Source organism: Chrysemys picta, chromosome 6 (assembly GCF_011386835.1).
Source record: "Chrysemys picta bellii isolate R12L10 chromosome 6, ASM1138683v2, whole genome shotgun sequence".
NCBI classification, from domain to species: Eukaryota; Metazoa; Chordata; order Testudines; family Emydidae; genus Chrysemys; species Chrysemys picta.
The window spans coordinates 59,605,190-59,618,770 of NC_088796.1; the positions used below are offsets into that span (position 1 = coordinate 59,605,190).

The 13,581-nt window shown below is 41.9% G+C and overlaps 1 protein-coding gene across 10 annotated transcripts in view; it reads right to left on the reverse strand.

The window, feature by feature from the left end:
- MCTP1 (multiple C2 and transmembrane domain containing 1) overlaps window positions 1-13,581 on the reverse strand; it is a 473,721-nt gene that overhangs the window by 253,853 nt on the left and 206,287 nt on the right. Inside the window, exon 1 of one of the 10 annotated variants that reach the window (XM_065550188.1) lies at window positions 13,091-13,304. The exons of the other annotated variants lie outside the window; for them this stretch is intronic. Coding sequence (XP_065406260.1) covers window positions 13,091-13,196 — 106 coding nt within the window. The 5' untranslated portion in view covers window positions 13,197-13,304. Of the gene's footprint in view, window positions 1-13,090; window positions 13,305-13,581 lie in introns of those variants that run through there. 10 annotated transcript variants of the gene reach the window in all.

Sequence of the window (13,581 nt, forward strand, 5' to 3'; positions counted from 1 at the left end):
TCAGGGAGTTGGTAGGTGAAGGACATAAATCCACACCGTGTAGAGGTCAAGCATAGGAGTTTATTACACACAGCGCTGGTGGAGTGTCACCTTGCTTATTAGGCTCAGAGACACTGTCAATCAATTGATTACAATGGAATATATGGATTTTCCATGGGCGGGGGAAAGTGACTGGGTAGGCAGTTCCACACTCCGGTATAGGTTTTGCAGCAAGACAAGATAGCACAGTAGCCAATCGTTAACAGGTTACATAATATCTCTGCCCATGGTCTCAAGTTAGCAAGTTAACATTTAATTAATCCTTTGATAAAATGTTGTTAGTATAAAATATATATGTTGAATTCTGATTTGGGGTCAGAAAGCCCTGGCTGGGATGATTTAGCTGGGAATTGGTCCTGCTTTGAGCAGGGGGTTGGACTAGATGACCTCTTGAGGTCCCTTCCAACTCTGATATTCTATGATTCTATGATTCCATAGGAATGGAGAAACTCCCTTGATTGTCCAATAGGTACATTCCTAGGGGTTAAAGCAAAGAAACAGTGAAAGTATATGGCAATAAAGATTGTCTTCTGTGTGTCTTAAGGCAGGCATTGGTCCCTTGGAAGGGGAGGTGGGAGGATGCCAGACCTTATACTGACATGTGCCAACTTTTCATAAACTCAAGGTTGGATCTGTGGTAAGAACATCTCCCTACAGAAACTAACAACCGAAACAGGGCTTATTTGTTCAAGCTGAAATGTAATTATTCAGTTATTGCTTCAACATCTGGCATTTCTACTGACCAAAGGCAATGTTATCTTGTTTATTCTGCTTTTCTCCTAGCTAATCACTATTTGCTAGGCCTCTGGTCTCTTGTCCAAACTCTGGACTTTGGGTCTGGAAAAGAGCTGGCACAATCCATATACCAGGTTGTTATATAAAATGCACATGGATTTTAACCCTTCAGTAGGGGAAGCAAGTCTAAGGGGAAAAACAATAGAAGACAGTTGGCAGTTTTTCCAAAGAGACATTATTAAAGGCACAAGAGGAAACTATCTCACTGCATAGGAAAGATAGGAAGGATGGCAAGAGACCACCCTGGCTTAACCAGGAGATCTCCAATGATCTAAAAATAAAAAAAAGAATCCTACAAAAAGTGGAAACTAGGTCAAATTACAAAGGATGAATATAAACAAATTACACAAGTATGTAGGGACAAAATTAGGAAGGTCCAACGCACAAACAGATCAAACTAGCTAGAGACATAAAGGGTAACAAGAAAACATTCTACAAATACATTAGAAGCAATAGGAAAACCAAGGACAGGGTAGGCTTATTATTCAATGAGGGGTGGGGGGAAATAACAGAAAATGTGGAAATGGCAGAGGTGCTTAATGACTTCTTTGTTTCGGTTTTCACCAAGAAGGTTGGTGGTGATTGGACGTCTAACATAGCGAATGCCAGTGAAAATGAGGTAGGATCAGAAGAGGCTAAAATAGGGAAAGAACAAGTTAATTATTTGGACAAATTAGATGTCTTCAAGTCACCAGGGCCTGATAAATGATCCTAGAATACTCAAGGACCTGACTGAGATGATATCTGAGCCTTTAGTAATTAATTATCTTTGAAAAGTCATGGAAGACGGGAGAGATTCCAGAAGAATAGAAAATGGCAAATATGGTGCCCATCTATAAAAAGGGAAATAAGGGCAACCCAGGAAATTGCAGACCAGTCAGCGTAACTTCTGTACCCAGAAAGATAATAGAGCAAATAATTAAGCAATGAATTTGCAAACATCTAGGAGATAATAAGGTGATAAGTAACAGTCAGTATGAATTGTCAAAAACAAATAGTGTCAAACTAACCTTATAGCTAGCTTTCTTTGACAGGGTAACAAGCCTTGTGGATGGGGGGGAAGTGGTATACGTGGTATATCTTGACTTCAGTAAAGCTTTTGATACTGTCTTGCATGACCTTCTCATCAGGGCCGGCTCCAGGCACCAGCGCAGCAAGCAGGTGCTTGGGGCCGCCAATGGAAGGGGCGGCACATCTGGTTCTTCAGCGGCAGGTCCCTCAGTCCCTCTCGGAGGGAAGGACCTACCGCTGAATTGCTGCCGAAGAACGAAGCGATCATGGGTTTTTTTTGTTTGCGCTACTTGGGCCAGCAAAAATGCTGGAACCAGACCTTCTTCTCATAAACAAACTAGGGAAATGCAACCTAAATGGAGCTATTATAAGGTGGGTGCAAAACTAGTTGGGAAACCATTCCCAGAGAGTAGTTATCAGTGGTTCACCATCATGCTGGAAGGGCATAATGAGTCGGGTCCCGCAGGGATTAGTTCTGGGTCCAGTTCTGTTCAATATCATCATCAATGATTTAGATTATGGCATAGAGAGTACACTTATAAAGTTTGCGGACGATACCAAGCTGGGAGTGGGGGCAAGTGCTTTGGAGGATAGGATTAAAATTCATTTCTCCAGTTTGTCTAGATCATTTTGGTGTGAAGTAAATAGGATGAAATTCAATAAGGACAAATGCAAAGTACTCCACTTAGGACGGAACAATCAGTTGCACACATACAAAATGGGAAACGACCACCTAGGAAGGAGTACTGCAGAAAGGAGTCTGGGGGTCATAGTGGATCACAAGCTAAATATGAGTCAAAAGTGTAACGCTGCAGCAAAAATAGCAAACATCATTCTGGGCTGTATTAGCAGGAATGTTGTAAGCAAGACACGAGAATTCTTCCACTCTACTCTGCTCTGATTAGGCCTCAACTGGAGTATTGTGTCCAGTTCGGGTGCCACATTTCAGGAAGGATGTGGACAAATTGGAGAAAGTCCAGAGAAGAGCAACACAAATCATTAAAGGTCTAGAAAACATGACGTATGAGGAAAGATTGAAAAAAATGGGTTTGTTTGGAAAAGAGAAGACAGAGGGGACATGATAACAGTTTTCAAGTATGTAAAAGGTTGTTACAAGGAGGAGGAAGAAAAATTGTTTTTCTTAACCTCTGAGGATAGGACAAGCAGCAATGGGCTTAAATTGCAGCAAGGATGGTTTAGGTTGGACATTAGGAAAAACTTCCCACTGTCAGGGTGTTTAAGCACTAGAATAAATTGCCTAGAGAAGTTGTGGAATCCATCATTGGAGATTATAAAGAGCACGTTAGACAAACACCTGTCAGGAACGGTCCAGATAATTAGTCCGGCCACGAGTGCAGGGGACTGGACTAAATGACCTCTCGAGGTCCCTTCCAGTTCTAGGATTATGTTTAGCTCCCATTAGGGCTAATTCTTCTACCTTTACTTTCTCCTCTATCCTACCATATGAGCACATATCCTATTCCCCCTAACTGGCTCTGGTTTGCTCACCCAGACTACTACTCTGTCCTCACAACAATTTTTGTTTTTAAAACTATTGTTGCCCCTTGGTCCAACCAGCTAGCCAACATCCCATTCCTTGCTGGGTGATTTCCATTACAAGAAAAAACCGATGAAGTCAGTTATTCCTTTGATGCAATCCTATTTCTTTACAAAGAATTTTACACAGGTTCTGTTTCTCTGAACACAGTAGGTACAACAGGTGTCCTTGTTTGTAAATCCAAGTCTGTTTTCCAGCCAGTCCTGTGCTCCATGGAGTTTTATCTCTCCTCCTTCTCAGGGCTATGCTACTAGCTGATTTATCTGTTTTTATTATAGATTTTGGAATGCTTTCCTCGCCCTGAAGCGCCACCTCTGCAGGAACAGGAGGGACATATCGCCACTTCCGGGAGCTGCCTGGAGCCAGGTAGGGAGCCTGCTTGCCCCACTGTGCCACTGATAGGACTTTTAATAGCCTGGTTAGCAGTGCTGACCAGAGCCGCTAGGGTCCCTTTTCAACCAGGCGTTCCGGTCGAAAACCAGACTCCTGGCAACCCTACCCTTCACTTGCAATCAGTCCCAGGAAAACCCTTCTTAGTCTTCCTTACTTAGACGTTGCTCAGGCCTTCCCTTTAGGTCCAGTGCCTTCAGAGGTGGCTTCTATTATTTCAGCTATCACTATACCAAGGGGCATTTAATTGTTCTCTCATTGGGCCTGAATGAAAGGTAGCTAATATGCTCAATAGCTTCAGTTAGGCCTGTGATTGCCCAGAGATCAAAGACACACTTGCTGGCAGCCACTAACACCCTCTAGCATAACATTAACTAAAAATTGCCCTGAATTCAGTACTCCACTTTCCCTCTCATGTGACCATATACGCTATTAGAAAACCCTCTGGAGGCAACACTTCCTGTTAATGATTAATGAAGATAAAGGGGGACTCACCGACTAAGTGGTAGCAGCAGCAACCTCATATTAATGTTTAAAAATATTATTTGAATAGGAATGGGTTAGATCACTCATTTACTCTCTCTGCTGCCACTACAGGAGATCAATTTAATTCCGCTAACAACTCCAATGGGAAAATACAAAATTAACAATCATATTATTGGAGAAAATGTTTTCAGAGGGCCAGACTCTTACTCTGATTCACATCAAGTAATAATGTATTATGTGTAAGCACATACTGGCATTGAGAATAGCAGAGCTACTTGAGAATAACAGAGCTTCTCGTACAGTAATATAGTATTCAATGTAATTAAGGGTGGTAGAAGTTGACACACAAAATTTTTACTGATGCTCTGATGGAATAAATGCAACCCCTACCATGAAACTGAAATACTCATGGAAAAAATGGAAAAGCCTTCTATCTTTTATTCTATAAACAGTTCATAAGCATTTAATATGGCAAGTAATTTTCAGATTTGTAATTATCCTGTTTTAGCGTATTGTCAATTTAGGTACTTATATGATCCCTATAAATGTAGCATCTGAATGCAATAAACATATTGTGGGCTGAAATCAGGCACTAAATCTAATCAGGCACTAAAATCAGCCACTCAAATAACATCTTTTAAAAGGATAAAAAGTATTTAATTGTATGTTTCAATACTGTGATCATTTAAAAATATATTTTTTCCATATGTATCCAGCCATATATCCATTCATCTAGATGGAAACTGGCCTTTGTCTCCATTATCACCAGAAGTTACTATATTTTTTTCTTTGAGTGAAGGAAGGCCAGAGGCAGGAAGGATCAAAAATTTCCTGTGGACAAAGGCCAAAATTTTCAAACGTGAGTGCCTAAGGTTAGACACTAATTACAATAAATAGATTGATATTTTAGAAGTAGTGAGCATGAGCACTGAATATTCTGCAGCTCAAAAAAAAAAATTAGGCCATTGATCTGGATATCTAAATACCATATGGATTCTCCCCTAAGGAATGTAGCAAATCCACAGGACCAGATTTTATTCTAGAACTGTTTAATTGAATAAATCACTATGAAAAGACAGATTTCCATCCAATTCTGAGCAGGGATAGTGAGCAACAGAAGCCATCTACAAACACTGAAAAGCATGCCAGCTATACACTGTGCACCACAGGAGGTATGTTACAGTTTAAGTAATTATAAAATGTTAAATAGGATAAAATTTCCACATTTGTTCTACTACTTACTCTTACTAATGCAATATTTTCACTGCAATAGGTTATATCGGCACAAAAATGTATATTTAAAAATCTTTGTCAAAATCTTGGAACACAGAATCCTGCACCCGTGCAAAAATCTCAAGGGAGTCAATAGGACTACGAACAGGTCAAGGGGGGGTGGGGGAGTCCTAGTTAGCAGACTCAATGCAAGATGCCCACATTATAAAAAGCAACAAGACAAACAACCAATGGGCAGCCCGATAAGGAGACTCAGAAAACAAATGAGCTTCTGGCTTGACTAGTGGTCAAAAGCAAATATTAGTCCTCTGCTGAGATGGACAACAAGTCCAATAATTTTCGTCTGAAAGCCTCCCAATCCTGCCAGGATGCAGCACCCTGCCCCGAATCCCACTTAGAAATTTAGACTTCTTAGCTTGAAATGAGTCAGACAAGCAACATGAGAAAGAGCCTAGAACAACAGTAATTTGAAGGACAGATATTGTTAATTCAGTGTTAAGAGCTTCTTTCTATTTTCCTCCCACAACTGATGCAGCTACCTGCTATGCTCATCACTGATATGATTAGGAGGAGATGAAAAGAGAAGTAAATCTAGCCCTGTTTTCTCCTGAGAATGCTAGGGAAAAGACCTACCTCCTTATCAAGAAGACTTAAGCATGATTGCACCCAGGTCTAAGTGTCCCCATGGGACAAGATAGTAATATGATACTGCAGACAGGGCACTGATTTAGGACTTGGAGGCCTTTTCTCTACCACAAAACTGCTATGTGGCTTTAGGCAAGTCAATTCATCTCTCTGTACCTCAGTTTCCCTTCCCATACTTGTGAGTATCGACTATTTAGACGGTAATCTTTTTAGGGAGGGGGTGATCTCTTAGCTGAACACACTGGGGCCCAATCTTGAATGGGACTTCCAGGCACTATTGTAATATAAATAATTAATAAAAATAACAATAGGGCATTTCAAACAGGAATTGGGCAAAATTCCATTAATTCTTTTGGCCAAACCGGACAGTCTCTACGCAAAAGAATTAATGGACACAAATCTGACATCAGGAATCATAATACTCAAAAACCAGTGGGAGAACACTTTAACCTGTCTGGCCATTCAATGACAGACCTGCGGGTGGCTATCTTACAACAGAAAAACTTCAAAAACAGACTCCAACGAGAGATTGCTGAGCTGGAATTGATATGCAAACTAGATACAATCAACTCAGGATTGAATAAGGACTGGGAATGGCTGAGCAATTACAAACATTGAATCGATCTCCCCTTGTAAGTATTCTCACAATTCTTATCAAACTGTCTGTACTGGGCTATCTTGATTATCACTTCAAAAGTTTTTTTCTCTTACTTAATTGGCCTCTCAGAGTTGGTAAGACAACTCCCACCTGTTCGTGCTCTCTGTATGTGTGTGTATATATATATCTCCTCTATACATGTTCCACTCTATATGCATCCGAAGAAGTGGGCTGTAGTCCACGAAAGCTTATGCTCTAATAAATTTGTTAGTCTCTAAGGTGCCACAAGTACTCCTGTTCTTTTAGTGAATATGAAGACTCTGCTATCAGAGCCTGCAGCTCACAGACTCTTCTTGTGGATGTTATCAAAACCAGAAATGCAGTCTTCTGACACAAAAGCAGAATGGGACAAGATGCCAGGTGGTCAAATGGTGGTCCCATTAAAGCTGCTAGGACTGTATTAAGGTGCCACAGAGGAACCGTCTCGGATTGGAAGAGTGAGACAAAGGAGACTTTTTAAGAATTTTGGTTCCATGGCTTTGGAGAAGACTGATCTTCCCTGAATGGGAGGATGAAACACACTGATATCGTTGCCAAATATACTCTCAGTGAGCTAAGCCCAAGATCCAAGGACTGAAGATGCAGCAAATACTCCAAGATGTGCTGAGTGGTTTCAGTTGAACTCTGTGGTCCAACAACCACACTGAAAACTGCTTCCATTTTGCCCAATAGGCCATGCTGGTAGAAGGATTTCTACTGCTGAGTAGGACTTGTTGAGCAGCCACCAAACACTGCCTCCTCATTCAGCCACGAAGCAGCCACGCCGTGGGGTGCAGGTAGCTGAGCGTGGGATGTAAGGTGCAACTGTGATTCTATGTGACTACGTCGGGATGGAGAGGAAGGGGCATGGGAGGCTGAAATGACAGTGTGAGAAGATTGGAGAACCAGCACTGCCTCGGTCATGCTTGGGCAATGAGTATGAGCTTAGTCCAGTCTTCATCTTGAGGATGACCTGTGTCATGATCAGGATTGGGGGGAAAACACACAGGACATCTGACTGTCAACTAAGATGGAAAGTACCGGACTGAGGTCCCCTCGAGATCAGAACAGATGACATTTCCTGTTGTCCCTAATAGCAAACAGGTCAGTGGTTGGAATGGCCCAAGCTGCGAATATGACCAGGGAGGATACCGTGACTCAAGGAAAAACTCCCGCTGACATGGTCTGCAAGATTATTTTGGACACTGGGCAAGTGGTTGCTTATTGGAGTGATACTCTCCTCAATCAGAACTGCCACAGATTGATCACCTCTTGGCAGAGGACCCTGGAGGGCACTCCCCCTTACCTGTTCACATAATACAGTGCAATGCTATTGTTGGTAAGTATGAACCCCTGAGTCCCTTATACAGCCCAGAAAGGCATGACATGCTCACAGAGATGGCCCAGAGCTACAGCACATTGATATGCAGTGAGGACTTTTGGTCTGACTACATATTTTCAGCAACCCCAGATGTGCTCCTCAGCGCATCACAGAGGCACTGCTGACAACAGGCCTAGTTTATAAGGGCCAGACATAGGAAACACGCTGACAAACATTCTCTGGAAGTGTCCACCACTGGTAGGAATCTAGGACCTGTGGTGGGAGATGGACCAAACCAGGCAAAGAGTGAAGAGTTAGACAGTAAACTGTCTTGAGCCACATTTGAAGAGGGCTAAAAGGCAACCTTGCAAACTGGCCCACTTGCATGCAAGCAGACACGTGGCCCAAGAACCTCAAGCACATCCAAACTGTTGTGGAATGCTCAGACTGCAGACTGAGACAAAGATGGCGAATCGTTTTAAAATCGCCGGTTGGCAAACTTGTAGAATCTTATGGGGCTCCAATGAATTTGATATGTTGAGTGGGAACCGAAGTTTTTCTCACCCCACTGGATATTGCAATTCATAGTACACAAGTTTCACCCTTGAAACCTGTCCAGTCTCCTCTGTTGGAGTTTTCAGTCTTCTGAATGTCCTTGTTGCTTGCAGCATATGTGGGGAGGAAGAGAAAAGGACAAGCCTGGATCCACTGTGTTCTCTTTTATACCCTTAGTCCCGTGTGCTTGGAGAACACAAGTCCATGTCTGGCAGGCATTGCTGAGTCTCCAGGCAAAGTTGAGCAATTCCGCTGGTGTGGCCATGTTCAAGCATGTCATTGCATTGTAGTTCTGTTTCTGGACAATGGCTGTTGATGGCTGTTCAACACCCGCCCAGCCATTGGTTACTTTCCTTGTTGCTGGTGGAGAGCTAATATCTGACTGATTCTCCATCTTACAGCATGTTTTAGTGACAACCATACAACACAATCACATAACTTCATATGCACTAAAGATATGCATATTTAGATAGATTGTTCTTTCAGCAGATCATAACCTTTCTCCTGATACCTCACATGGCATGCTTTATATGCAAGATCACAATGATATATAAATAAGGAATATAGGGATTACCGGATGCTCCTCCAAGGTATAGAATGTCACAAGAGTGATGTCTGTAACATTGCTCCAGATCAAGAAGTCAAAATGGGCACTTGAGGACTCTAAGGGTATGAGCAGCCAATCTGACTCATCCGTAGCCCAGAATGAAGAGGGAACTGGGCACTGACGGTGGAAATGGTACCGCCAGCAGAGTATGCCTCTGTCATTTCCCATACCAGAAGCAGTATCGACCCCAAAGTCAGCAGCAGAACCAAGGAGACTCACAGTGCTGAAGTGGAGGGTGGTGAGAGCTGCCACATAACATCGGTGGCACTGACAGCAGGAGTGATGAAGTTCCCAGTGCCAAGGAGGTCCCTTGTGCCGAGCCCAGCACCAGCCCCACTTCTACTGACTGTGAAAGGGAAACATCGGGGTGCAGTGGCAACAGAGCTACAGGTTCAGCAGCCTGCCCAGCCAATGGGGCTATAAACAATCCAGCCCTGGCAAAGTCCTGGACCAAGGGAGAGGTTGGAACAGAAAGGCAGAGGAGGTCCATAGCCATTTAATACACCATTGACGCGTAAACAGCCGGTGCCAGCATGAATGGATGCCCTGAGGCCAGAACCAGAGTAGACGGTACGGGGTCTCTGACCTCTCTGTGCTGTACCAGGGAGCGGTTGATGGGACTTGCTCTATCCCATGCACTGGCATTCACACTGTGCCTGTCCATACTCCTTCTGGAGGAGGCAGACAAGTCCCCATGCAACCTGGAGCACCCTCAATTGGCCTTATACAATCTTTTCCCCGGGGAGTGACTCCAGAGCATGAAATGGCAGCACTTTGACCGCCTATCCAGTATAGACCTTGGGGCCAGAGCAGGCTGCGTGGCCTGTTCAAGCAGGTGCTGCTTTAGATGAAGATCCCTTGCCACCCTGAGTTTGTTTAATGAAGGATTTTCAATTTGAACACCGTTCCTTGATGTGGGCTTCACCTAAGCACAGTAAGTACCATGTGAGGGGATCCTTGTTGTGGATCGCTCCTTAACATGAAGGACAATGTGTAAACCTTGGTGAGGACATCACCAGGGAAATACTTAACTGAAGCTAACTTTATATTAAGGCTACTAATTAACTATATACAACTAGAAAAATCACTAAGTAATAGAAAGGTTGTGAGGTTAGGAACCAGAGCTCTGAGTCCAGCCATGAGTGGTAAGAAGAATGGAGGTGGGATCGAGGCATTGCCACCTCATCTAGCCAGGGATGGGCTATGAGCATGAGGCTCGAGTGCTACCTCCTCCAGGTACTACCAGGCAAAATTCTAAGGCTCTGGTGTGCTGTGCATGCACACAACTATGTGGAATACACAGCTGCATCTACTCGAAGAAGAACAAAGCAGTGTCCACATAGACTGAAGGAAAATAGTACTAAGGAAATAGATTTCAGGGTCATAAGAAGTTGTTATGAATACACTGTAAAATAAATGATATTTTATAAAATATGAAGAATACTTTTAAGTAAGTCGCTCAAAATAATCTCATGAGAATTTTGATTTATGATGACTGAAGCGTGGAAAAACTGTCTCAGACAAGGAAACTTTTCTTTTTCAACAATATTAACCTTTCACTTTACATGTCTTAGTGGAGGTCTCTCTCTTGAAACACAACTACTTAACCACATGTTTTGTAAGAGTTTATATCAATCTCTAGATATTACTAAACATTTATAAAAGGAATGCCACCAATATAAAGTAGCTTCACAGAATTTACATTAAACCCAAACAGTGTTACATATATTTAAACAGGGATTTAAACATTTGCCATTATTTTATTGAAGTCCCCCCCCCCCCAAAAGTTACCATGTTTTAGTTATTCCCACACAGTTATAGCCTCAAAGTTCTACATCAAGAAGAATTGTAAGATGTTAGCCTCTCCATCCTAAAGATAGCCTATTTCCACCAAAGAATCTCAGCACATTATCTTTATATTCTATACAAAACTGATACTAACAAACATTAAAAATGCAAAATTAAGCACTAAAGAAGTCAAGAAACGATAAGGCTAGGGTTAATATTCAAAAGGATATTTTATCAGGAAAGAAAGATTAGGTTTTTGTTTTTAAAATTAAAACTTGTTTTCTGCTGAAAACGTTTGAAATCTGAAATATTCATTTAGGGCTTAATCCTACAAACACTTAAGCATGTGCTTAATTTAGTGCACTGAGTCATCCCACTGAAGTCAAATTTTAAATGTACTTATCATTTATAGTATTTACTGATTGCATTTCACTCAACTTAGTCAACGAAAACAGACTAGTAACTTTCAATTACTGATTCTCATGTATTAGCACAGAGCTAAAATATATTAATTGCAAATAATCCATGGAAATATTTACAGAAACAAAACTTTGTACTGAAGTAAAAATAAATCATGTAAATATTTATATTAAAATGAGATTTTGTACAACTTTGGGGCTTGATTCTGCTCCCATATGAATCACTCTAAAACCATTTATTTTAATGGATTTACACTTGATTAAGCTCCAAAGCATGTATGTGAGTACTTAAGTCCATCCCTATTCAGCAAAGCCCTTACACACATGCCTACCATTAAGCATATGCTTAAATTACATACTTTGCTGAACAGGGATAGAATGCTGGTGACAGAGGAGAATCTGACCCTCTGTTGTTTCAGCCTGATCTTCTTGAAAGTATCCTTTTAATGCTACACATATTAGTGGGAGCATTTCTGTCCCTTAAGTTTATCTGAATTATTGTTTCACAGTACATCTTTTGAGTCTGAACACACATTATAATAAGTGGTGTCATTTTACATTATTGAGGCAAAACGAAAATCATCTCCCATGGTGGTGGGTTTGAGGAAATTTACCATTAACTCTAGTTGCTCCCACCATCCGGCAGACCTACAAGGTAACCATTTTCCAAATCCATTAGGAAAAAACCTTGCAAAATAATCACACTAAATTGAATATATTGGTTATTTTGGAAGGGGTTTGACCAAGGGAAGTATTTTAAGTCATGTGTGTAATCACTATACTATTGCCAGAAGCAAAAAAAGTGTAGCATGTTTCATCAAGTAACTCAAAAGTTCTACACTGTTTTGGGACAGGAGGCTGGATGGGTAGGAGGGTAGAATTTTGCCAGTCTATGAAAGTCAGTTGGGATGAACAACAGTATTTCCTTCCATCATATTGCACATACAGGAAACATGAATATTCCATTTGCTAACATTAGGCGTTATTTTCAAAATTGAGAAGTCAACACTTCATTACATGCAGCTGCAAGTTGTTGGTTCTCTTACTAGAAAAAGAATGATGTTTTCCCCTGATTAACTGCTTTTATCATCTCTGATGATCAATTGTACCATTTACCAGCTAATTGCCATGATTAATGTTGGTGTTGTGTCTTATAGTAGTTAGCTACATAAATACAGCTGCAAACTTTTCCTTCCAAGACTGATGTGGACTCGGTGTATTCAAGTTTGGGAAAGTGGAAGCATGCACAATTCATATATACCATCTCTGCTTGGAAGATCTGAACAGCCTTACAGTGAAAATATTATGTGACAAAGTTCCTCCTCTATCTTGGTGGGTCCTGCACTTATTGGCGGATTTTCTTGCCTCAGAGATTCACCATGTGGGTTGGGGAACAGCCCAGAGACCTTCCCCTCTGGAAGAACCCACAGTCCAGGTCAATTGGGAGGTTTGGGGGGAAACCTGGACCCACCCTCTACTCTGGGTTCCAGCCCAGGGCCCTGTGGACTGCAGCTGTCTATAGTGCCTCCTGTAACAGCTGCATGACAGCTACAACTCCCTGGGCTACTTCCCCATGGCCTCCTCCAAACACCTTCCTTATTCTCACCACAGGACCTTCCTCCTGGTGTCTGATAACACTTGTGCTCCTCAGTCGTCCAGCAGCACACCCTCTCCCTCTCAGCTCCTTGCACCTCTTTCTCCCAGCTCCTCATACTCACACCACAAACTGAAGTGAGCTCCTTTTTAAAACCCAGGTGCCCTGATTAGCCTGCCTTAATTGATTCTAGCAGCTTCTTCTTAATTGGCTCCAGGTGTCCTAATTAGCCTGCCTGCCTTAACTGGTTCTAGCAGGTTCCTGATTACTCTAGTGCAGCCCCTGCTCTGGTCACTCAGGGAACAGAAAACTACTCATCCAGTGACCAGTATATTTGCCCTCTACCAGACTCCTGTACCACACTGGTCTGGGTCTGTCACAATTAGTAGTAATTTAGTTTTGAATTCCAGGTTTACAACATGTTTATTAATAGGTTCCTGTAAACTGGTGTGGAATTCCGGTTCACAAACTAATGAAGATGAAAAGGTAAAATTAAAAGTCAA